This window comes from Ambystoma mexicanum, chromosome 11, assembly GCF_040938575.1.
Source record: "Ambystoma mexicanum isolate Mex_15411 chromosome 11, UKY_AmexF1_1, whole genome shotgun sequence".
NCBI classification, from domain to species: Eukaryota; Metazoa; Chordata; class Amphibia; order Caudata; family Ambystomatidae; genus Ambystoma; species Ambystoma mexicanum.
Genome location: NC_090934.1, coordinates 1,003,664,807 through 1,003,689,754, shown reverse-complemented (window position 1 = coordinate 1,003,689,754; position 24,948 = coordinate 1,003,664,807). Strand labels below are relative to the sequence as shown.

Sequence of the window (24,948 nt, the reverse complement as noted above, 5' to 3'; positions counted from 1 at the left end):
TCTTCCCACTCTATGATGTTCAATTGTTTCTATGTGTTATGTAGTGCATGCTCACAGGTAACCCTAAATACCTTCACCCTACTGCATTGCTATGAGCTAGAAGAAAGCACAGTGTCGTTCATCCGCTGTTATTGTCCAGGCCCAAGGTGCGCAATGTACTGGTCAGAGGACTAAACGCGTCTGACTCAACCCAGATGCAAACGAGTCAGAGGCAATGGACGCTCCTTCACAGCCCAGGCAGGGTGATCTGGAATAAGCTCCCTGTCGAAATGCGCATGGAAGAAAACAGCACCACCTTTAGAAAATGCCTGAAGACGCTATTGTTTGTCTAGATTGTGAGTTATTTGGGTTGGATTACATGTTGCTCACTGATGCCTGTGGGCTCCGGCGCATTATAAACAAATAAACAAATAAACAAACAAAAAAACAAACTGGGTTCAAGGCGGAAGGCCGACATGGCATTTCTACTGTCATTGATGCAGCTAGGTTGTTTGGGTAATCGTAAGTGGGGGTTGAATATTATATTTGTATATAGCATTGCATATCTGATTCCTCACACTTTGATGCACTGTAGTAGTAGGTGTTATCATTTCCAAATTTAACGATATTCGTTAACCTCTGAAGGATGCAGGGCCGAAATTCAGAAGTGCATCCGGGCTCCATGTCAGAGTCGTACACGTAGCTCGATGAGCCGTCTTCCCAGCAAAAGAGGGCGTTACAAATCAGACACCGGGCAAAATGGATCCACAACCTGCTCCACTTGAGGCATCTGTCAGGTGAAGCCGATCTCACTGTAAAGGTCCCTCTACTCAAATAGCTACATTAGGGACAGCTATCTCATAGGTGTGAGCCTATGCTGTCAGATGACCTGCCTTTAAGGAAAACGTCTTTTCCCCCAATGAATGGTGCCTTTGCTGCCTCTGGAAGCCTCTTGGCTACTTTGTGCTGACCCATTCTCACATGAACCCCTTCATGCAGGGTTGCAAGAGCCCAGAATAATTGGGGATCTGTTGGTACGACAGCTCTAGCACACCTGCACTGCAGGTATTCAGGGGGTCCAATGTAAGATTGCATGTTGTGGGGTAACCCGTGCAAGGGAAGTGAAGAGGTTGAGGTGTGTGTTAAGTCCTTGATTTGTGTATGTGTGTGCATGAGGCCTTTGATATGAAGTGTGAGCGTGCGGCACAGGACATGGTGATGGGAAAGTTGCTGTTCAGGTTCCAAGGGTTTGATTAAAGAAGGATACCTGATGCTGTGCTTGGTTGGGGGCGACTTACTTTTGGAATAAAAAAAACTTGTAAACCAAAAGCGAAAGCAACTAGGAAACAGCCTTTTTACTGCTATGTGTCATGCCTGCCCCATGGGCGCATCCATTTGCGCTCAATATGGACTATTTCTTTATCATTTATTTACAACAGACTCTTGGATCAATCTAAATTTACTTTGGGGACTTTATTTCCCATTTGCGAGACTTTGGTGCTTTATTATTTTTTCCAACAAACTACGCATACCACAATGCACTTGGCTATAAGCATCGATTCCTGGCTGTTCCTGTTGGTCATCAAAGGAACTACACCCCCCAGAAGCCCTAGGGATTGGCTCTGCTTCCACCAACTCAGGAACAGAGAGGGAGGTGGCCGATTGTCTGCAGGTGTGCTTAGCCAGGTGCAACCAATTAGCCTGCCTCTGTGCTGGGCTAGGCAGTATAAAAGGCTGCTGCCTGCAGTGGCTCAGCCTCTTGCATGGAGAGACCTTCCTCCACCTTTTGTGTCTTTCTACGGATCTTTGTATGCTGTTTACCATCACTCCTGCTTGGACCCTGCCTTGCAGCTTGCTACACCCTGCTGCCTACAGCCCTAGCCTTCTGGGCTCCCTGCCTCAGTCCAGCTCCTCTGGGCTTCCTGCCTTGCAGCCTGTTACTCTTCGCTGCCTACAGCCATAGCCTTCCAGGCTCTCTTCCTCACAGCCCTGCTCCTCCGGGCTCTCCACATTGCAGCCGATCACGCTCTGCTGCCTTCCAGCCTCCGCCCTTGCCCTACCGGGCTTTCTACATTGCAGCTGATCACGCTCTGCTGCCTTCCAGCCTCTGCCCTTGCCCTGCCGGGCTCTCCACATTGCAGCCGATCACGCTCTGCTGCCTTCCAGCCTCCGCCCTTGCCCTACCGGGCTTTCTACATTGCAGCTGATCACGCTCTGCTGCCTTCCAGCCTCCGCCCTTGCCCTGCCGGGCTCTCCACATTGCAGCCGATCACGCTCTGCTGCCTTCCAGCCTCCGCCCTTGCCCTACCGGGCTTTCTACATTGCAGCTGATCACGCTCTGCTGCTTTCCAGTCTCAGCCCTTGTCCTCTGGGCTCCCTGCTCTGCAGCCTGCCTCACTCCGGCTGCCTACAGCCCTTGTCCTCTGGGCTTCCTACTTTGCACTGATCACGCTCCGCTGCTTACTACCTACCTTTTTCCGCTGGGTTCTCGGCCTAGCAGCCCTCTACAGTCCTCTGCAACCTTCTACGGTCAGCGGCCCTGCCCCTCAGGGCTCACTCCTTGCTGCCCGGTCCTTCTGGGTTCCTTGCCGTGCAGCCTGCTTTACTCTGCTGCCCTAAGCCCTTTCCCTCTGGGCTCTCTACCTTACAGCCCTGCTCCTGTGGGCTTGCTCATTGCTTTCCTGCTCCTCTGAGCTCTCAACCTTGTTCCTTACTGTCCTCTGCTATCCTGTCCTGTTACACGACTTTCCCTTCATTTCCTTCTGCTAGTTTGCTATCAAGCTCCTTTTCCTGGATTTGTCTGTAAGTATCTTCTCTTGTCCTGTTTGTAGACCCTTTTGTACAGAGCTTGTCTGTTGGTTCCCATCAGTCAACCTCTGCCCCTTCCCTTGTCTCGTTTCTACATTACAGACACCCATAGCTGCTGTTCCAAGTCATGAGCAAACAGCGTGGGCCTCTGTTATAGCAAACTGTGCAGAAGGCTTGAGTATTTCCTAAGGTTCGTGGAATACTCTTTTCCTATATCTGCATACACCCCAAGAGGGAATTCATTCTGTACCTTTCCTTGCTACTCTTGCCTACTCTTCGTTCTCTTTCCTTTCAGCTGTGTGTGTGCTTCTCTGTCCACTTTATTTAGGCACAACCACCCAAACCCTTTTTGGGTGTCCTGTGCCACTCTTAATAGAGTGCCATCCCTGACAGAATGCAAGAGCCAAAAATTTCTTGTTTCATAGGCCGGAAAGGCACACACAGACCAAAGATGCTTTCCTTTCGGGTTAAGAAACCTTTGCATAAACCTATGGTTTCCCTAAAGACAGCAAACAAGAACCTTAGTCTAAAGGACAGTCTCGCCTTAGTAAACAAAGATTTACAAGCACGGTACTATACTCACTGGCTAGCTGACCCTTCTTCCATGTACAATTATTATGACATTTGCGACTATGACCCGCAGTCCTTATCTGTTGCAGAGCTACAGCAAGATAATGAATTCTTACAGATCTTGTTAAACCAAACAGTGAAAAACACCCCTGCGTCTTCTGACAAGCCTTCTAACACCGCAACAGCCAAGGATATAGCACTCATTGTGGGAGACTCTAAACCAGAATACGCTGTTGCCAGAGTGATATGCGCAAGATCAGCTTGGCAAGCTCCCCAGAATGCTGGAAACCCTTATTTGACAGGACAAGGCAGTCATTATCCTGAGGTTTGTGCATCTGGTCCTGGGTACAAAAGACCTATACTAACCATCGGTTGTCTTAATGCTTCCACAGTACCTACTAACAACAATAACCCTAAGGTCAGTCTTCCCATTGCTACAACCAAATTTTCTGCCACACCAGCTTCTGAAGCTTTAGATCAAACTAATGATACTTACCTGCTACACGAACAAATCCTACGCCTTAAAAGAAAGACCATAGACCTCTATGATGACTTTGTTTATTTGCATTATAAGAATCTTATGAAGGGACACAAGTCACCAGACCATCTGACACTATGTCCAACACCTGACATCTTATCTTTAGAGATCGACATGATAAGGCCTGGAATTGCCACGCAGAAAAGTATACAGACTTATACCAAGCAGATGGAAGACCTAAATATATCATATGTATCCCTTCTAAAGACTGACACAGCTCTTTCACCTTCCAGCCACAGAAACTCAGGTTGTTGTACTGACAGAAAAGAATTAACTCCTCCGGTGGGTCAAATCACTCACACAGCCATTACACCACAAAGCAAGGGTGGTCTTCTGATTGGAAATCCCTCTGAGTCAAAGGATGGTTCCGCCCTCACCCTTGCCTATTGTCCAGTACTCACACTTACAACCTCTTCTGGAATGACAACGTCAGCTGAGGAGACTGGCGCAGTTCACACCGAGCATGCTGAGTTGGCAAGCGGGGCTTGCCAAAGTGTGGCTGTGCTATCAGACAACACTCCTGAGCAATCAACATCTCCAGTTTCTTCGATACCCCCTGAATCGCCAGTGGTTGTGGTACCCGATCTACCAGTGGTTGCAACACCTGAACTTTCTGTAGCTGCTACAGTACCCGTACTTCCAACTGCAATTCATGATCTTCCTGATGCTGTGGCTCCTAAACTCCCTGCCACATTTGAGTCTCCTGAAGTCCCTGCTGCAAATCTTGAGGTTGCTATAGCTACTGTGATTCCTGAAGCTACTGCTAATTTTGATGCTCCCGATGCCCAGATTTCTACTTCCTTTGCAGCTGTGCTAGCTGCAGCAGAATCCTCTGCTACACAACCTGATCCCGCAGCACCTTCTCTTCCTGATCCTACATCCACCATGCTAACTGTTGCAAAGTCAGCAAAGGGTTTCCCTGTTAAGACTACTGCTCCAGTTGTTCCTGCTGGTGTATCTATAGCACTAAGACTGCCAGACTCTACTCTACCAGTCTCAGGTGCGTTCCAGCCCGCTGGTTCTCTCATGGCACCCACACACCCAGTTGCTACAACCTCGATACTCTCTACAGCCATTCAAGATCTCACTGCTGCTGTAACCTCTGAACTGTCTACTAATCATGGGGAAACCGCCGCTGTGACCCCTGAACTCTCTGCGGCTAACCCTAACGTTGTCATGGCTGCTCCGGATGTCTTGGAAAACCTTCCTAAAGCTACCAACACTGCTGTACCTATGTCTCCACCTTCCAGCATCATATTGTTGCCCGTCAAAGCAAAATCTATCATGGAGCCTGCAGCAGTTTTTCGCAGTTCCTCTCTTCATGCACACACAGTTGGGGTTTGTGTTCCAAAGACTTCGTCTTTTCTGATTTCTACATCTAAAGTTCAGAACATTTGTACTGTCTCTGTCATTCAAGACTCTCACCTTGCAACCTTAAACCGTTTCTGGTGCTTCATGATGTGCCTTTTTGGATTAAGACTCTTGTACGGTGTGACAGACATTCTTCTTGTAGGTCGGTCTTCAGGGAGCCTGGAGAGGGGCCTGGAGAGGGGCATACTGTCATGCCTGCGCCATGGGCTCATCCATTTGCGCTCAATTTGGACTATTTGTTTATGATTTATTTACAACAGACTCTTGGATCAATCTATATTTACTTTGGGGACTTTATTTCCCATTTGCGAGACTTTGGTGCTTTATTATTTTTTCCAACATACTACGCATACCACAATGCACTTGGCTATAAGCATCGATTCCTGGCTGTTCCTATTGGTCATCAAAGGAACTACACCCCCCAGAAGCCCTAGGGATTGGCTCTGCTTCCACTAACTCAGGAACAGAGAGGGAGGTGGCTGATTGGCTGCAGGTGTGCTTAGCCAGGTGCAACCAATTAGCCTGCCTCTGTGCTGGGCTAGGCAGTATAAAAGGCTGCTGCCTGCAGTGGCTCAGCCGCTTGCATGGAGAGACCTTCCTCCACCTTTCGTGTCTTTCTACGGATCTTTGTATGCTGTTTACCATCACTCCTGCTTGGACCCTGCCTTGCAGCTTGCTACACCCTGCTGCCTACAGCCCTAGCCTTCTGGGCTCCCTGCCTCAGTCCAGCTCCTCTGGGCTTCCTGCCTTGCAGCCTGTTACTCTTCGCTGCCTACAGCCATAGCCTTCCAGGCTCTCTTCCTCACAGCCCTGCTCCTCCGGGCTCTCCACATTGCAGCCGATCACGCTCTGCTGCCTTCCAGCCTCCGCCCTTGCCCTACCGGGCTTTCTACATTGCAGCTGATCACGCTCTGCTGCCTTCCAGCCTCTGCCCTTGCCCTGCCGGGCTCTCCACATTGCAGCCGATCACGCTCTGCTGCCTTCCAGCCTCCGCCCTTGCCCTACCGGGCTTTCTACATTGCAGCTGATCACGCTCTGCTGCCTTCCAGCCTCCGCCCTTGCCCTGCCGGGCTCTCCACATTGCAGCCGATCACGCTCTGCTGCCTTCCAGCCTCCGCCCTTGCCCTGCCGGGCTCTCCACATTGCAGCCGATCACGCTCTGCTGCCTTCCAGCCTCCGCCCTTGCCCTACGGGGCTTTCTACATTGCAGCTGATCACGCTCTGCTGCTTTCCAGTCTCAGCCCTTGTCCTCTGGGCTCCCTGCTCTGCAGCCTGCCTCACTCCGGCTGCCTACAGCCCTTGTCCTCTGGGCTTCCTACTTTGCACTGATCACGCTCCGCTGCTTACTACCTACCTTTTTCCGCTGGGTTCTCGGCCTAGCAGCCCTCTACAGTCCTCTGCAACCTTCTACGGTCAGCGGCCCTGCCCCTCAGGGCTCACTCCTTGCTGCCCGGTCCTTCTGGGTTCCTTGCCGTGCAGCCTGCTTTACTCTGCTGCCCTAAGCCCTTTCCCTCTGGGCTCTCTACCTTAGAGCCCTGCTCCTGTGGGCTTGCTCATTGCTTTCCTGCTCCTCTGAGCTCTCAACCTTGTTCCTTACTGTCCTCTGCTATCCTATCCTGTTACACGACTTTCCCTTCATTTCCTTCTGCTAGTTTGCTATCAACCTCCTTTTCCTGGATTTGTCTGTAAGTATCTTCTCTTGTCCTGTTTGTAGACCCTTTTGTACAGAGCTTGTCTGTTGGTTCCCATCAGTCAACCTCTGCCCCTTCCCTTGTCTCGTTTCTACATTACAGACACCCATAGCTGCTGTTCCAAGTCATGAGCAAACAGCGTGGGCCTCTGTTATAGCAAACTGTGCAGAAGGCTTGAGTATTTCCTAAGGTTCGTGGAATACTCTTTTCCTATATCTGCATACACCCCAAGAGGGAATTCATTCTGTACCTTTCCTTGCTACTCTTGCCTACTCTTCGTTCTCTTTCCTTTCAGCTGTGTTTGTGCTTCTCTGTCCACTTTATTTAGGCACAACCACCCAAACCCTTTTTGGGTGTCCTGTGCCACTCTTAATAGAGTGCCATCCCTGACACTATGCTAATGTCTCTTGAGCAAGTTACCAACGCAGATAAGACCCCCAAATACACTGGAAGAATTACCCGAAGACCCTACTCTTCAAAGATCACCTCGCCAATCATAACACTGAAACCTGTGATTACCTCTCTGGAGCTCACACTACTGCAACCCTTCCCAACTACCTCTGCTACACTCTTACCCTACCTGTAATGATCGGGGCGTATCCGCTATATGCAACTCTGTTGCTTTCCATCTAGGTTTGAGCTTTATACATTTCATAATTGCATATATATATATACACATATGTGTCAGCTTGTCTTTTCGGCCTATGCGTAACACAGGTGACCCTCTGCCCTAGTGAACCTGTGCCAAGGAAAGCATTATGGAAAACTTCCCCCAGAACTGTACGGCCTCCTGAGCCAGTCTTTTTTCTCCTCTATTGTCATTCCTTTCTTTAGATTTACACGAGGGGTCTATAGCAGCCATGTTTGTATTCAGATAGTGGTATTTGAGAGCCTTTTGCAAATGGCAGAACTGAGGTCCAAGAAGCTTTGTCTAACGCACCAACCTCAACTGTGCTCTGGAGAATGGGCGATGACTGAGTGACCAGACCTTTCAGACATCTTTGTTGCAAGGAGGCAGGAAGCGTAAGAAGGGGTGCGGAGGGAGGTGTCCAGTGGCCCTTGCTGGCAGGTGTGTCCACAGAGTTTCAGCATGTCGCCCGAAAAGACGTATGGCCCACAAATTCTTTCGCTGAGCCCAAGTTCCATCTACCTGCTCCTCCTTCCTGTAAAACGGGATCTTGAAGGTACGATGCATGTACAGCAAGAATAGATCAAATGAAATTAAGTATCCACGGGAATTCATTGAACACACTATTTCTGAATTAATTGGTTTGATTAACTGTAAGTCCTTTTTGGATGTTTATAATACTGATTTGTCCCTATATATGATATTTCCTTTGCAGTCCGTTGGGTTCAGGAAGAAGAGGTAGATGCCTCGAAACGCGTCAGCCATCAAAACGGACTTGTATAATGTTATGTTTGTCACTGTTTAATATTAAAATTCTATTTTTGATATAAAAACCGAAGGGATGTTTTCCTGATTGATTAATCTTTTGAGGCATATTGTGGATAACTTCTTATTAAAACCCTTAGCTGTTCTAGAAAGTGTGCAGGGACGGGAGGATTGTACTTTTGGATCTTCTTTTCGTGTTTGTATTATGGGTGGTTCTGTGCCAGGACCACGGTTCCTCCCCTGCACCTCAAGGACTCTTTTAATTTTGCCTAAATACATTTTTGAAATCTTCTTTGAATAGAGGTGTGCACCAACATTTCCTGGTTCTGTACAGCAAGTCTCTCAGTTTACTGAGGCAATATTTCTCACCATTCCTGCAACCCGGGCATCTTGACTGCTCTGGAACCCATAGCCGTAGCAGCAGTGCCGTCATTTATATGCATGCATGTTTGCAGTCAGAGTGATCAATTTGAATGAACGAGACGGTGGTACTGATAAAGGACATTGAGCATAATGGCCCTCTGCTGAAGGAAACCATGTGAACGTTCATTTATGGCACAGACATGGCAGCCAAGAGGGTAAAGAAAGACGGGTGATTCTTTCTGCCCCGCACTCGCCCCTCGTCAACCTCATTGCCCCATCTGACGTAGGCAGTGTCAGAGGATTGCAGAAGGTTCCTGCAGGCAATGCAGCGCTGCATCAGAAGGTGGACGAAGTGTAGTAGTCAGTAACAGCAATAGAATTTCAGTTGGACATTTATGGGGGCCCGCCTGCGCTCCAGTGAAAGAGAGAGAGATGCAGGCAGATGGATCACAGCTGGAAGTAGTGGATGGTAATTTGAAGTCTAGTGTTACCGACCTGCAAGACCTGATGGATACTTGCGAATGAATGTTGTGGGATATGGTCCTTTTGGAAGACAAAATAGAGGGGTCAGACAACCTTTAGCAGCAGGATATGAAGTTGGGTGCATTGGGGGTTCTTGATTCTTCTCCTTGCCACATGCTTTGTGTTGTAGCGTATGATCTAATAAGACTGGGTCCTGGGACAGTCGCTGGGTCACGATCAAGTTTACGTGAAATGCGCACTCCTCTTGTTCACCAAGGAATGTAATGTTGTTTGCAGGTCCAAGAAAAGGTGGTGCAGCAATGTTGATTTTTCGATTAGGACATGATTGGAAGTTTGTTCTTCGGAGACTGGCCAAGAATTAGTCGTTGATGTTGGAGGTTCTGGTGGATCTTGCTATTTCTAGACTCAAATATTGTGACCATATCCAGGAGGAAGCAAACGGTGAATATTCAAAAGGAGTTGGCAGGATTGGGAGTGAAGGCGTCTGATTGGTGCTCTTCTTCACAAGGACAGGAAATATACTCTCAGCCCTCCCACTGAAACTTTCACCTTTCAGGAGAAACAAGAAAGAATTGGGCTCTGAGGCAGGAAGGATACTTTATGGATATTCTCTCTGCAGCCCTAACAGGGTTTGGTGTTCAGCTTGATTGCTATCCGAGGCATCAGCGCAGAAAATGAGAGATGCACTGTTTCTTTTAGTTTACAATGAAATTCATGGGGTGTTTCCATATTCCACTCTCCCTTTGTTCTCTGACCCTCTCTCTTTCTTGCTTCCCTTGACAAACCCCCCACCTCCCAGATCCCCTTTCTTCTTCTCCAATTTTGCCGTCTTCCACAGTTTTGCTTCTGGAGTATTTCCTGAGAGCGATCCGTGACTCTTTGATTGGGGAAGAGGGGAGCTCATCTATTTACAAAGGAAGCTGTTGTTGCAAACAACGGGGTGGATTACTGTGTTTTCTTCTGTTTGTGACTTAATAAAAAAGATCCATGGTAACCAAACAATGTCTCAGAAGCATCGATACTAAAGTATAAATATAGAAAAATCTGGCTTTTTTTGCTGAACAGCTGAAACATGGAATAAAACACCAATGACCTGTGATAGTTACCAGGTAGGTGTCCAGGTCGATGGGCAGATCGCGAAGGAACATCAGTGTCCGCTTGATGCTTTCATTGGTCAGCAGAGCTGTGAGCGCGCTACAGTCACTCCCCGCAGCCACGCTTCCCAAAGATCTTAGGACAGAAAGAAGACACAATTGTGTAAACATTATACACCCATCAGAGGCATGAAAACGGACAACGCCTCCTATATTTGCCAAAGTCTCAATGTGCATTTTTTCTAATTTATCTACATCCCAGCTATCACAGAAAATAGTCTTTAATGCCAATATATCAATCTAAACTTTATATTTCTATATGACTTTCTTCAAAATAGTTGTCAACATTATCTGGGGTATTACTATTAAAACAATGACATCATACACTACACTGCGTGTAGTTCTGTATATTATAGTGTGTTTGCATGAATGTCTAAGTGGTGCAATGTTCCTGTCATATTGTAATCTGTATCAATATGTTTGTTTGTGTTGCCTACCTGATGGCCTGGTTCCCAGGTATTATACAATTATATTCAGATACCAGCAATTCACCAACAATGAAAATTAAACACACACACAGAGAATCTGGGAATGTATCCATGGTGTGACAGGCATCCTGCTTGATGGATGTCCCTCCCCGCCCCCCCTCCAGGCAATGATGATTTACTTAAAGGAATGGTTCGGTCAGAAAATATTGGCCAAAAATATGGCCAATAATAAAATAAATGCCTAAAATATATATATTTTTTAAGTCCCTATGCAAAGTTTCGAGCAAATGAAGCTCAAACTTTAAAATTGCAAGCACTAGGGGGCATCCATTTTGTGATTTCAGGCAGCCTCCTCGGCTCTGCCTTTGCGGCACTAAACAAGCAGCAAAAGGCCCCTACTGGGAGCTTTTGCTTAGTGCAGCCTAAGCAGAGCTGAGGAGGCTGCCTTCACTTTCATTTTACGTGTTCTGTGCTCCCAAAGCCCAGGGAAGCACAGAAAACATAAAATGAAGGCAAAAAGCCAAGGCGCACCAATTAAAAATATAACGTTGTTGTATTTGTGATTGCCGTGGTTGGAAAACCACGGCAATCACAAATACAACAACGTTGTTATTCTGACAGCGGCAGCTTTCGCTGGGAGTCTCCTGGGCTCCCCCAACCCTGAGGGAGTCCAGGAGACTAAGCAAAAGCTGCAGAATTCAGAATAACAACGTTTTTGGATTTGTAAATATTGCGGCATTTACAAATACAAAAATGTTGTATTTCTAAACACCGCGGCACGGAAACACAACCGCGTTGTGTTTCTGCCTACAGCAGCTTTCACTTTGGGGCTCTCGGGCTCCGCGCGGGGAGCCTGAGAGCCCCAAAGTGAAAGCTGCTTTAAAAACACAGCAGCATTTCTAAACACCCGCGTTGTGTTTCTGCCTACAGCAGCTTTCACTTTGGAGCTCTCGCTGCTGTAGGCAGAAACACTGCGGCATGGAAACACAACCGAGTTGTGTTTCTGCCTGCCTTGGCTTTCACTTTGGGTCTCGGAGCACAAGAGACCCAAAGTGATAGCCATGGCAGGCAGAAACACAACGCGGTTGTGTTTCAAAAACGCTGTGGTTTTTCTTTCTAAGTTTCTCAGGCTCCTCCGGCTTGAAGAAGCGCGAGAAACTTAGAAAGAAAAACCGCAGCGTTTTCGAAACACAACAACGTTGCATTTATGTTTGCTGCCACAAACATAAATACAACGTTTTAAGGAAAAAAAACGCAGCTAGTGCTTATTTTAAAAAGGAAAATAGCACTTACCTAGATACAGCTGCAGCTTTCCTGCCTGTAGTCTCTTGTCCCTGTCCTCCGAGTCCGGCACCAATGAAGCAAAAGCCACCCAGTGGTAGCTTTTGTTTACTACAGCTGGCTGGCTTTTGCTTCATTAGTGCCGCAAACACAAGCACAGGCGGCATCCATTTCACAAAATGGATGCCCCCTAGTGCTTGCAATTTTAAAGTTTGAGCTTCATTTTCTCGAAACTTTACATAGGGACTTAAAAAATATATATATTTTAGGTATTAGTTTTATTATTGGCAATCTTTTTGGCCAATAATATTTTCTGACGGAACCATTCCTTTAAATGGTGCCTGCAGCGTATCGATGGAGCAATAATGAACTGCTCACATTATGCCTGCAGGAGGGTTCACTACTGGTGGTAGAGCGTCCTGGGAGTATTTGCGGTGAGCACTGAAGGCTTACCGAAATAACAGTCACAAGAGGTCCCATCAGCTGTGAAGAGGAGGTACTGACATTGGGGCCTATGCTTTACTGCAATTATGCCTGCCAGATGTGACCCAGGGAGGGAGGACGCACTGAAAGGAAGCTTGTTGGATGTTCACGGGCAAATCCATCATACATTCCTGAGTTAATGACTGCGGAATAACCCCTTAAGCTAAATGGGTGTGTTAAAATGAAGCATTCTGGAGTTTCTTTTCAACAAGGAAGATTAACTGAAATGATGGTAGCTCTCTTCTCAGGCTGTCAGTAACTACTGCCTGCGGAATGCTCCCCAAAGGTGCCAGTAATTGCTGGAATGATGCTAGCTGAAAACACCCTCAAGCTGACAGTATGTACAAGAACAATGCTAGCTCATGCTGTCAGTGCCTACATAAGCGATGCCTGTTGAATGCTCCCTCAAGCTGTCATTACTCACAAGAATGATGCCAGCTGAATGCTCCCTCAAGCTGTCAGCACTTACAGGAACAATGCTATCTGAATGCCAGCTCATGCTGTCAGTGCCTACTTGAGTGATGTCAGTTGAATGATCCCTTACGCCGTCAGTATTTACAGGAATGATGCCTGTTGAATGCTCCCTCAAGCCGTCAGTACTTATAAGAATGATGCTAGCTGAATGCTCCCTCAAGCAGTCAGTACTTACAGAAGTGCTTACTGGAATAATGTTTGGCAAATGCTTCCTCTAGCTGTCAGTAGTTACATGAATGATGTCGGCTGCATACTCCCTAAAGCTGTCAGTGCTTAATGGAATAATGTTTGGCAAATGCTTCCTATAGCTGTCAGTAGTTACACGAATTATGCTGGCTGCATGCTCCCTAAAGCTGTCAATGCTTACTGGAATAATGCTTGGCGAATGCTTCCTCTAGCTGTCAGTAGTTACACGAATGATGCTGGCTGCATGCTCCCTAAAGCTATCAGTGCTTACTGGAATAATGCTTGGCAAATGCTTCCTCTAGCTGTCAGTAGTTACATGAATGATGCCGGTTGCATGCTCCCTAAAGCTGTCAGTGCTTACTAGAATAATGCTTGGCGAATGCTTCCTCTAGCTGTCAGTAGTTACATGAATGATGCCGGCTGCATGCTCCCTAAAGCTATCAGGCGAATGCTTCTTCTAGCTGTCAGTAGTTACATGAATGATGCCGGCTGCATGCCCTCTAAAGCTGTCAGTGCTTACTGGAATAATGTTTGGCGAATTCTTCCTCTAGCTGTCAGTAGTTACATGAATGATGCCGGCTGCATGCTCCCTAAAGCTGTCAGGCGAATGCTTCTTCTAGCTGTCAGTAGTTACATAAATGATGCTGGTTGCATGCCCTCTAAAGCTGTCAGTGCTTGGTGGAATACCGCTTGGCGAATGCTTTCTCTAGCTGTCAGTAGTTGCATGAATGTTGCCGGCTGCATGCTCCCTAAAGCTGTCAGTGCTTACTGGAATAATGCTTGGCAAATGCTTCCTCCAGCTGTCAGTAGTTACATGAATGATGCCGGCTGCATGCTCCCTAAAGCTATCAGTGCTTACTGGAATAATGCTTGGCGAATGCTTCCTCTAGCTGTCAGTAGTTACATGAATGATGCCGGTTGCATGCTCCCTAAAGCTGTCAGTGCTTACTGGAATAATGTTTGGCGAATGCTTTCTCTAGCTGTCAGTAGTTACACGAATGATGCTGGCTGCATGCTCCCTAAAGCTGTCAGTGCTTACTGGAATATTGTTTGGCGAATGCTTCCTCTAGCTGTCAGTAGTTACACGAATGATGCTGGCTGCATGCTCCCTAAAGCTGTCAGTGCTTACTGGAATAATGCTTGGCGAATGCTTCCTCTAGCTGTCAGTAGTTACACGAATGATACCGGCTGCATGCTCCCTAAAGCTGTCAGTGCTTACTAGAATAATGCTTGGCGAATGCTTCCTCTAGCTGTCAGTAGTTACATGAATGATGCCGGCTGCATGCTCCCTAAAGCTGTCAGGCGAATGCTTCTTCTAGCTGTCAGTAGTTACATGAATGATGCCGGCTGCATGCCCTCTAAAGCTGTCAGTGCTTACTGGAATAATGTTTGGCGAATGCTTCCTCTAGCTGTCAGTAGTTACATGAATGATGCCGGCTGCATGCTCCCTCAAGCTGTCAGACGAATGCTTCTTCTAGCTGTCAGTAGTTACATAAATGATGCCGGCTGCATGCTCCCTAAAGCTGTCAGTGCTTACTGGAATAATGCTTGGCGAATGCTTCCTCTAGCTGTCAGTAGTTACATGAATGATGCCGGCTGCATGCTCCCTAAAGCTGTCAGTGTTTACTGGAATAATGCTTGACGAATGCTTCCTCCAGCTGTCAGTAGTTACATGAATGATGCCGGCTGCATGCTCTCTAAAGCTGTCAGTGCTTACTGGAATAATGCTTGGCGAATGCTTCCTCCAGCTGTCAGTAGTTACATGGATGATGCCGGATGCATGCCCCCTAAAGTTTGTATGCAGTACCCTCTGGGACCACTACACACAACTCTGACTGCAGGTATAGGAAACCTATCCTTTGGTATAAGCTTGTACTACACAGTTTTGGTAGCATGTTGAGCAGCCAGGCTTATCTCAAGAGGGGTCAATATTAGATGTAGTGGAGTTACACAGAGATTTACAGTTACAGGTATTTCTTGCATAAACAATTATTTATTTATCAGTCAGTTAGAATAAGACTTCTTCAGAAGGGAGCGATATAATAGTAACACACAAATACACTTCAATACTGTACACTCTTAGTTTCTAAATCAGTAAAGACCCTTTTGGGATGGCCCAGGGACACAACCTAAACCCACAGGGGACTTCAATAACTAGGGTGCTGGGGACATTAATATCTTACTGTTGGCATTTAAAATACTCGTATAAGTTGGTAAAAGGCAAAGGTTATTAGAACAACAAGAGACCACAAATATTCTTAAGCAGGCAAATACTTTTAGATTTTCCTAGAAGAGTCATTCAGTCCAATAGGCTAAGCTAAAGTCAATGGGCAAAAAGTCTTGTATAGGATGAAGCACTTCTGGTAAGTAAATGGAAATGTCTTTGAACAAGTTCTTAGGAGTCTTTGATGAAAAGAAGAATCAAATGTAGGGCCACAATCTGGTTAGACTTGTGAGTTGCAGAAGTGGTAAGCACTCTACAGTAAGGGGTAAGTTCTCTCAGGCTTTTTACAGTACCTTAGAAATGAAGAAAAGATGCAGCTGATGACTTCTGTTCCTTTGCAGCTCTGCAGATCTCGCTGTTCCTGGGCCTCAGTCGAGGGGACAAGAGGGAGGATGTTGGGGGACTCCTGCAATGCACTGGGATGGTCAAAACTTGCAACTGGCAAACTTCACTTTCAGTGGCTGTTCAGTGTTTCAGCTCCTCGCATTTTCCGCAAATAGCAGCACTGCGGTTCCTGGCTGTTGAGATGGAATTTCCTTGCTTCTGGGGTCCTGCAGTCTGTTGAGGGGGGCTCAGGCTCTGTCAGTCCTGCTTCCTGGGAGTCCAGAGGATTTTCCTGTAGCTCTAGGCCAGCTTAAAAGCAACACACACAATCTGGTGTTCCTCTCCCTGGCTATATGGTTTCCAGCAGCAACTCTGTGGATATTCAACCAGCTCCAAGATGGATGTCCAGGTGGCTTACTTTGAATTTGATTGGTCCCACCAACTCAAAGGGAGAAGTCGTCTGTGCAGGGGCTTCTCTATCGATGCAAACTTGACTTTTCGGCACTGCAGCAGGGCTTCACCGGGCAAACCAACGGTCCAGGAATTGCAGCAGGCGTCCTCTTCAAGTTCATTTTTGGTTCCTTCGTCCAGTGGTCGACTCTGCCTTCCAAGCCAAAAGACTCATCTTTTATTCAGTTCTCTCTCATTCATTCCAGCGTAGCTGTCAGTCACCCAGCAGGGTGGCTGTCCTTGCCGGACAGTCAACTGGCGAATCATCACAGAGTGCATTTGGGTCTCCTAGGAGACTCTCAGCACAGGGAGTTTCGGGCACCTCCCTCATTTCCTGCCTACCCCAGACACCCAGGAGCCAGAGGTGGGCTTCACTCGTGAATCCCGCCAAAGGCAAAATGAACAAAGAGACCAAATCTGGTTTGGCGTGCAGAGTAAATCTCAAGGACCTTTCCACAAAGAAATGGCAAAAAAAGAAGACCCGGGGCCATTTTGACAAAGATGGCCCCCATGGGTGCTTTACTGTAGCTGCGAACGCAGCCCGTGGTAAAGGCACACCATGGTAGTTCACAAGAAACCACTGCCACCAGCCATTCAGTGCGAAAAGGGTAACATTAAAAATGTTACAGGAGAAACTAGACAAAGGGGATACTAGGTAACCCCTCCAGCACTCTATTTTAAGATAGGGTGTGCTGGGTCTAGAAAGTTACAATGGCAAGTAAAGTCAATTTCACTTTACTGTTCTTGGAAACAGTAGTTTATCCAAGAGAAGGTATTTAAACCTTTGTGGAAACCGAAAGACTTCCCTGTGCCACTGCACTGAAGGTGCTGTGTGACACAATGTAAAAGATGATGCCTAGGGAGTTTGTCAGACTCCACAACCAAAAGAAACACAGTGTTCAAAATCACAATAAAATACATGAGAGAGTGGGAAAAAGGGTCACACTCTCTCCAGGTTAAAAAAATCAAGTCGTCAAAATCCAGCAAAGTTGCTGGGCGTCTCTAAGGTGGACATAATTAGCACATTTCTGAGAATTCTCCCTAACATGGTGTTGGCAGCATTTTCAGGTAAAAGAAACATTGGAAACACCAGCAGTTTAGGCTTTTGTATAGGCATGGGCTAGGCCTTTTCCACACACAGCCATAAGGGACTACCTGGCCATATGCTGGCAAAAGGTGGCACATTGCGGCTAGTGTCTGGGCATAATGAACTGCTCACATTATGCCTGGTGGAGGGTTCATTACTGGCGGTAGAGCGTCCTGGGAGTATTTGCGGTGAGCACTGAAGGCTTACCGAAATAACAGTCACGAGAGGTCCCATCAGCTGTGAAGAGGAGGTACTGACATTGGGGCCTATGCTTCACTACAATTATGCCTGCCGGATTTGACCCAGGGAGGGAGGACGCACTGAAAGGAAGCTTGTTGGATGTTCACAGACAAATCCATCATACATTACTGAGTTAATGACTGCGGAATAACCCCTTAAGCTATACGGGTGTGTTAAAATGAAGCATTCTGGAGTTTCTTTTCAACAGGGAAGATTAACTGAAATGATTGTAGCTCTCTTCTCAGGCTGTCAGTAACTACTGCCTGCGGAATGCTCCCCAAAGGTGCCAGTAATTGCTGGAATGATGCTAGCTGAAAACACCCTCAAGCTGATAGTATGTACAAGAACAATGCTAGCTCATGCTGTCAGTGCCTACATAAGCGATGCCTGTTGAATGCTCCCTCAAGCTGTCAGTACTCACAAGAATGATGCCAGCTGAATGCTCCCTCAAGCTGTCAGCACTTACAGGAACAATGCTATCTGAATGCTAGCTCATGCTGTCAGTGCCTACTTGAGTGATGTCAGTTGAATGATCCCTTACGCTGTCAGTATTTACAGGAATGATGCCTGTTGAATGCTCCCTCAAGCCGTCAGTACTTATTAGAATGATGCTAGCTGAATGCTCCCTCAAGCAGTCAGTACTTACAGAAGTGCTTACTGGAATAATGTTTGGCAAATGCTTCCTCTAGCTGTTAGTAGTTACATGAATGATGCCGGCTGCATACTCCCTAAAGCTGTCAGTGCTCACTGGAATAATGCTTGGTGAATGCTTCCTCTAGCTGTCAGTAGTTACACGAATGATGCTGGCTGCATGCTCCCTAAAGCTGTCAGTGCTTACTGGAATAATGCTTGGCGAATGCTTCCTCTAGCTGTCAGTAGTTACACGAATGATACCAGCTGCATGCTCCCTAAAGCTGTCAGTGCTTACTGGAATAATGCTTGGCGAATGCTTCCTCTAGCTGTCAGTAGTTACATGAATGATGCCGGCTGCATGCTCCCTAAAGCTGTCAGGCGAATGCTTCTTCTAGCTGTCAGTAGTTACATGGATGATGCTGGCTGCATGCCCTCTAAAGCTGTCAGTGCCCGCTGGAATAATGCTTGGCGAATGCTTCCTCTAGCTGTCAGTAGTTACATGAATGATGCCGGCTGCATGCTCCCTAAAGCTGTCACTGCTTACTGGAATAATGCTTGGCGAATGCTTCCTCCAGCTGTCAGTAGTTACATGAATGATGCCGGATGGATGCCCCCTAAAGCTGTCAGTGCTTACTGGAATAATGCTTGGCGAATGCTTCTTCTAGCTGTCAGTAGTTACATGGATGATGCCGGCTGCATGCCCCCTAAAGCTGTAAGTGCTTACTGGAATAATGCTTGGCAAATGCTTCTTCTAGCTGTCAGTAGTTACATGAATGATGCCAGATGAATGCCACCGGAAGCTGTGGGTACTTACAGGAATGATGCCAGCTGGCCGTTCACTCGCCCCAACACCTTCATAGCCTCCCGATACAGAAGCTTTGTCTTGAAAGAAGAAATAATGAACTTACATTACACACATATATAGACAACAGTCAATGCTAGTCACTGCTACCCTGCTGAGTTGACATGTACCAACCAATTTCCAATTCCTGGTTCCCTCATCAGGCCCTCTTCAATTTACGTGTTGATTATTTATTTACAAATCAATATTAGGCATAGTGTGCAAAGCTAGCCTTTATAGTAGTGCGTTACAAATAAGCGTGGCGTGATGAGAGAGCTTTGAGGAATTGAGGGCACGAGGAATCCTCATTTATCCTCATGGAGATAGAGGCATGGCCAATATACATGTGTTGAATGATCCACCACACACCCTGAACCTAGGGTGCACCCATTTGCGGAACTCCTCACAAGCAGCCCTACCCTCCAATTTATAAACCCATCCGGGTCTTTGCAGAGTTTGCCAACTATCACAGCGTGCACTTGGCCAGCCCCAAGTGACCAAAACTCTCACGGTCTAAAATCAAACCAGAACCGAGCATAGCTTATATAGAAATAGCATACATAGTTTCAAAATTCTGTTTCATTCTTGTTGACATACCCGCCTAATTTAGTTATTTGCTAGCATACTTAACCTTATTTTGTGCAAATTATAAAAACCCACCCTATACAGACAATAAAACAAATAAATCCAAGTGAAAGTGAAATACTCCAAATCAACCACTAGATGGGAGACTGTGTATAGCAATTGACTCACAAACAGAATAAGAGGCTGCAGCTGTTTTCTTTACCCAACAGCTTCACAGAAACCTAGTTTAATTTTTTTTTCTAGAACACCACTGTAGTGGTGCTTTGGTATCACCCAAAAGACATACAAATGTAACTTTTGTGCTCTGAGGCTCTCCATTACAAAATGTCTGGTCACAGGTGATTTTGTTTTGTTCACTTATACAAATCCTAACAGCCCTGGCTGTTCACCCCTCACAATTAAAGATTCATAATGTTACCTATTATGACCCTGGAGTGAACGCAAACAAATAAATGCCCCCATTTTCACTATTTGCAGAATATGCTAAGTATCCATTGGTTTAACCATGTCTGCCTCACTTAATTCTTCTTTGGGGGTGTAAGGCAAAGTGTGTATCCAGTACCCTCTGGGACCACTACACACAACTCTGACAACAGGTATAGGAAACCTATCCATTGGTATAAGCTTGTACTACACAGTTTTGGTAGCATGTTGAGCAGCCAGGCTTATCTCAAGAGGGTTCAATATGAGCTTTAGTGGAGTTACACAGAGATTTACAGTTACATGTATTTCTCACATAAACAATTATTTATTTATTTATCAGTCAGTTAGAATAAGACTTCTTCAGAAGGGAGCGATATAATAGTAACACGGAAATGCACTTCAATACTGTACACTCTTAGTTTCTAAATCAGTAAAGACCCTTTTGGGATGGCTCACAGACACAACCTAAACCCACAGGTGACTTCAATATCTAGGGTGCTAGTTATTATCTTACTGTTGGCATTTAGAATACTCTTATAAGTTGGTAAAAGGCAAAGGTTATTAGAATAACAGGAGACCACAAATATTCTTAAGCAGGCAAATACTTTTAGATTTTCCTAGAAGAGTCATTCAGTCCAATAGGCTAAGCTAAAGTCAATGGGCAAAAAGTCTTGTATAGGATGAAGCACTTCTGGTAAGTAAATGGAAATGTCTTTGAACAAGTTCATAGGAGTCTTTGATGAAAAGAAGAATCAAATGTAGGGCCACAATCTGATTAGACTTGTGAGTTGCAGAAGTGGTAAGCACTCTACAGTAAGGGGTAAATTCTCTCAGGCTCTTTACAGTACCTTAGAAATGAAGAAAAGATGCAGCTGATGACTTCTGTTCCTTTGCAGCTCTGCAGATCTCGCTGTTCCTGGGCCTCAGTCGTGGGGACAAGAGGTAGGACGTTGGGGGGCTCCTGCAATGCACTGGGATGGTCAAAACTCGCAACTGGCAAACTTCACTTTCAGTGGCTGTTCAGTGTTTCAGCTCCTCGCATTTACCGCAAATAGCAACACTGCGGTTCCTGGCTGTTGAGATGGACTTTCCTAGCTTCTGGGGTCCTGCAGTCTGTTGAGGGGGGGCTCAGGCTCGGTCAGTCCTGCTTCCTGGGAGTCCGGAGGATTTTCCTGTAGCTATAGGCCAGCTTAAAAGCAACACACACAATCTGGTGTTCCTCTCCCTGGCTATATGGTTTCCAGCAGCAACTCTGTGGAAATTCAACCAGCACCAAGATGGATGTCCAGGTGGCTTACTTTGAAGTTGATTGGTCCCACCAACTCAAAGGGAGAAGTCGTCCGTGCAGGGGCTTCTCTATCGATGCAAACTTGGCTTTTCGGCACTGCAGCAGGGCTTCACCGGGCAAACCAACGGTCCAGGAATTGCAGTAGGCATCCTCTTCAAGTTCTTCTTTGGTTCCTTCGTCCAGTGGTCGACTCTGCCTTCCAAGCCAAAAGACTCATCTTTTATTCAGTTATCTCCCATTCATTCCAGCGTAGCTGTCAGTCACCCAGCAGGGTGGCTGTCCTTGCCGGACAGTCAGCTGGCCAATCATCACAGAGTGCATTTGGGTCTCCTAGGAAACTCAGCAAAGGGAGTTTCGGGCACCTCCCTCATTTCCTGCCTACAGACACCCTGGAGCCAGAGGTGGGCATCACTCGTGAATCCCGCCAAAGGCAAAATGAACAAAGAGTCCAAATCTGGTTTGGCGTGAAGAGTAAATCTCAAGAAGGACCTTTCCACAAAGAAATGGCAAAAAAAGAAGACCAGGGGCCATTTTGACAAAGATGGCCCCCAAGGGTGCTTTACTGTAGCTGCGAACGCAGCCCGCGGTAAAGGCACACCGTGGTAGTTCACACAAAACCACTGCCACCAGCCATTCAGTGCGAAAAGGGTAACATTAAAAATGTTACATGAGAAACTAGACAAAGGAGATAGTAGGTAACCCCTCCAGCACTCTATTTTAAGATATGGTGTGCTGGGTCTAGAAAGTTACAATGGCAAGTAAAGTCAATGTCACTTTACTGTTCTTGGAAACAGTAGTTTATCCAAGAGAAGGTATTTAAACCTTTGTGGAATCCGAAAGACCTCCCTGTGCCACTGCACTGAAGGTGCTGTGTGACACAATGTAAAAGATGATGCCTAGGGAGTTTGTCAGACTCCACAACCAAAAGAAACACAGTGTTCAAAATCACAATAAAATACATGAGAGAGTGGGAAAAAGGGTCACACTGTCTCCAGGTTAAAAAAATCAAGTCCTCAAAATCCAGCAAAGTTGCTGGGCGTCTCTAAGGTTGAGAGAATTAGCACATTTCTGAGAATTCTCCCTAACATGGTGTTGGCAGCATTTGCAGGTAAAACAAACATTGGAAACACCAGCAGTTTAGGCTTTTGTATAGGCATGGGCTAGGCATTTTCCACACACAGCCATAAGGGACTACCTGGCCATACGCTGGCAAAAGGTGGCACATTGCGGCTAGTTTCTGGGCATGCAATGCCTATACAAGAGGCAAAACTGTTGGCTTTGCTGATGCTTGTATTTAACAGGAATTCCGTGCATGGAACCGATGCAAGGATACATATTCAATCTCTCTCCTATCATCACTTCCCTTGCTAATAGTTTCAGTTTATTTGCAGCACTTACAGTGCCTCCTAATTTCCCAAACTAAAAGTGGCTGAATTTAGAATGAGCAAGTTTACTTCTGGATCATTTCTGAACAGTTTCCAATCTTTAGTGTTAACCTGGTATTCCTGGATGTGCACACGTTGGGCTGCAAAAAAAAGACCTTGGAAGGTTTACGACCGCACTGATCAGTTTAGGCGCGATGGAGACAAAAAAGCCCCTTGCAAGATGGCAGCCGCACAGTGTTAATCCGACCTCTCCAAGATGGCGGCTGCCAGCTTATGGTGAAGACACTTCATCCGAAATCCAGGAAGCCCGCACGCAACATAGAGACTCCCTACGCTGAGTGCACTACAAGCTATAAAGGAATGGAATGACGATAGAAAAGATATAGTGTTGTGTATTAGACAGCAGCTGGAGAAATGCACAGTGGGGGGGATGGAGATTGAGTAGGGATGGATCCCCAGTCATTGTGGGATATTGGGTAAAAGGTTGGTGGACAGGGCTGCGTATGAGGACACAACCAGGGAGGTAGTGGATATAGAGATCCCATTAAGTGTGTCTGAGGTTCAGCTGACTGTGAAAGGCAGAGTTAAGGGAGAATGGCAAAGCAGATGGGATACGAGCAGGAAGGGGAGACACTTGTACGCGATACAAAGGAAAGTTCAGTGTAAGAGATGTGGGGAGAATGCAGAGTTAGCACACAGAACAGAAACTATTTTGAATCGGCTAAGAGTGGGCCATGCGGGCTTGAAAGGATTTATTTAAATTGTTTCATTTGTATAGCGCACGCAAACACTGGGGCATCTGGGCGCTGGAGACGACGCGTTACATGAAACCCGAAGGCCAAGGACAAAACATACATAGTGGTTGCATAGTGGTGACATGAGGCTACATGGTGGTAACAGCAAGGTACAGTCTGTTACATCGGTTGAGCAAGGGCAATTGGTTAGACAAACAGCCATGCTTTTAAGGCTTTACGGTAGGCCCAGTCGGATTCCTCAGCTCTTAGCTCCAGTGGGCTAAGTTCCAATTCTTTGCAGCAATGATTGGGAAACTTGCACCACCTGCTTTCGCGCGTTGAACTTAAGCTGAACCGGTCTATGAGTATACAGGGTTCTGGTGGGCCTAGTGGAATGAGACTTGTTGATTTTTTGCACTCAGTACGGCGGGGCAGATTTGGAGATACACGTATGGTTGATAGAGAGCATCTTGAAAGTAATTCTTTCACAGACAGGTAGCCAGTGTGCAGCTCTGTGGGCCGCTGAGATGTGTTCTGATCTGGGAATATTCAAAGCGGCACGTAAGGCATTATTTTGAATAATCTGGAGTTTCTTTATGTTCAGGACCGAGTTTCCAGCGAAGAGGACATTATAATAGTGAAGCCTGGCACCCACAACAGCACGGGCAATCATCAAGCAGCTGTCACTAGAGAGGAAAGGTCTGGCAGCATTTAGTAGTTTGGTTGAATAGGCTGCTGAGGAAGCTATGGCGTTGACTTGGCGGGTTACGGAGAGAGTGGCGTTGTGATAAACTCCAAGTGTTTTAACAAATGGAGAAACTGGAATCATTGAACCCTCGATGTTGAAGGCTTTGTAATGAGAGTCCCATTTTTTTAGCACTGAGGTAGGGCCAATGATGAGGAGTTCAGTTTTCTCATCATTGAGGCAGAGGCCATGGGTCGCCATCCAAGCTTCGATGGTGGCGTAGGTAGACCCCAGCCTTGTGGCATCTTCAGTTCAGGAGCCGGGGAGGGGAAGGAGAATTTGTGTGTCGTCGGCATAGTTTGTGTAAGCTAGTCCCAGTGAGCCTAGGAAGATATTGTAGAGTGTTGGCGAAACGCAGGAGCCTTGGGGTGCACCACAGTTAATTGGAGAAGGTGCTGTGCAGGCATTTTTGGCAAATACCTTTATTACTCTCCCCTCAAGGAATGAAGCAACCCAAGAAGCTGCTACCTGCGATAAGTGGGCAGAGGATGTGAGGTGACAGCAAAGTATGCTGTGGTCGACTAAGTCAAAATCTGCAGACAGGTCTAGGAGGAGCGGCATGGTCAGTTTCCCTTCATCTCTGAACTCGTCCATATGATTTTTCAAGTCTCGGAGTGCTAACTCTGTCCCATTTCCTGGGCGGTAACTGGATTGGGGAGTTCTGAGAATTTGATTTGCTTCTAGATGGTGTTGAATTTGGATGTAGGCCGCTCTATCAAGACTTTTTAGGAGGAAGGGGACTGTGTTAATAGGACGGTAGCTATTGGGAGAAGCCAGGTCAAGTGTC

At 46.6% G+C, this 24,948-nt stretch overlaps 1 protein-coding gene across 1 annotated transcript in view; it reads right to left on the bottom strand.

Moving 5' to 3' along the window:
- Positions 1 to 24,948, bottom strand: part of STRC (stereocilin) — a 543,934-nt gene that overhangs the window by 272,246 nt on the left and 246,740 nt on the right. Inside the window, exons 15-16 of the mRNA XM_069624197.1 lie at positions 18,975 to 19,042; positions 10,303 to 10,426 (exon numbers count right to left, since the gene is read on the bottom strand). Coding sequence (XP_069480298.1) covers positions 10,303 to 10,426; positions 18,975 to 19,042 — 192 coding nt within the window. The remainder of the gene's footprint in view (positions 1 to 10,302; positions 10,427 to 18,974; positions 19,043 to 24,948) is intronic.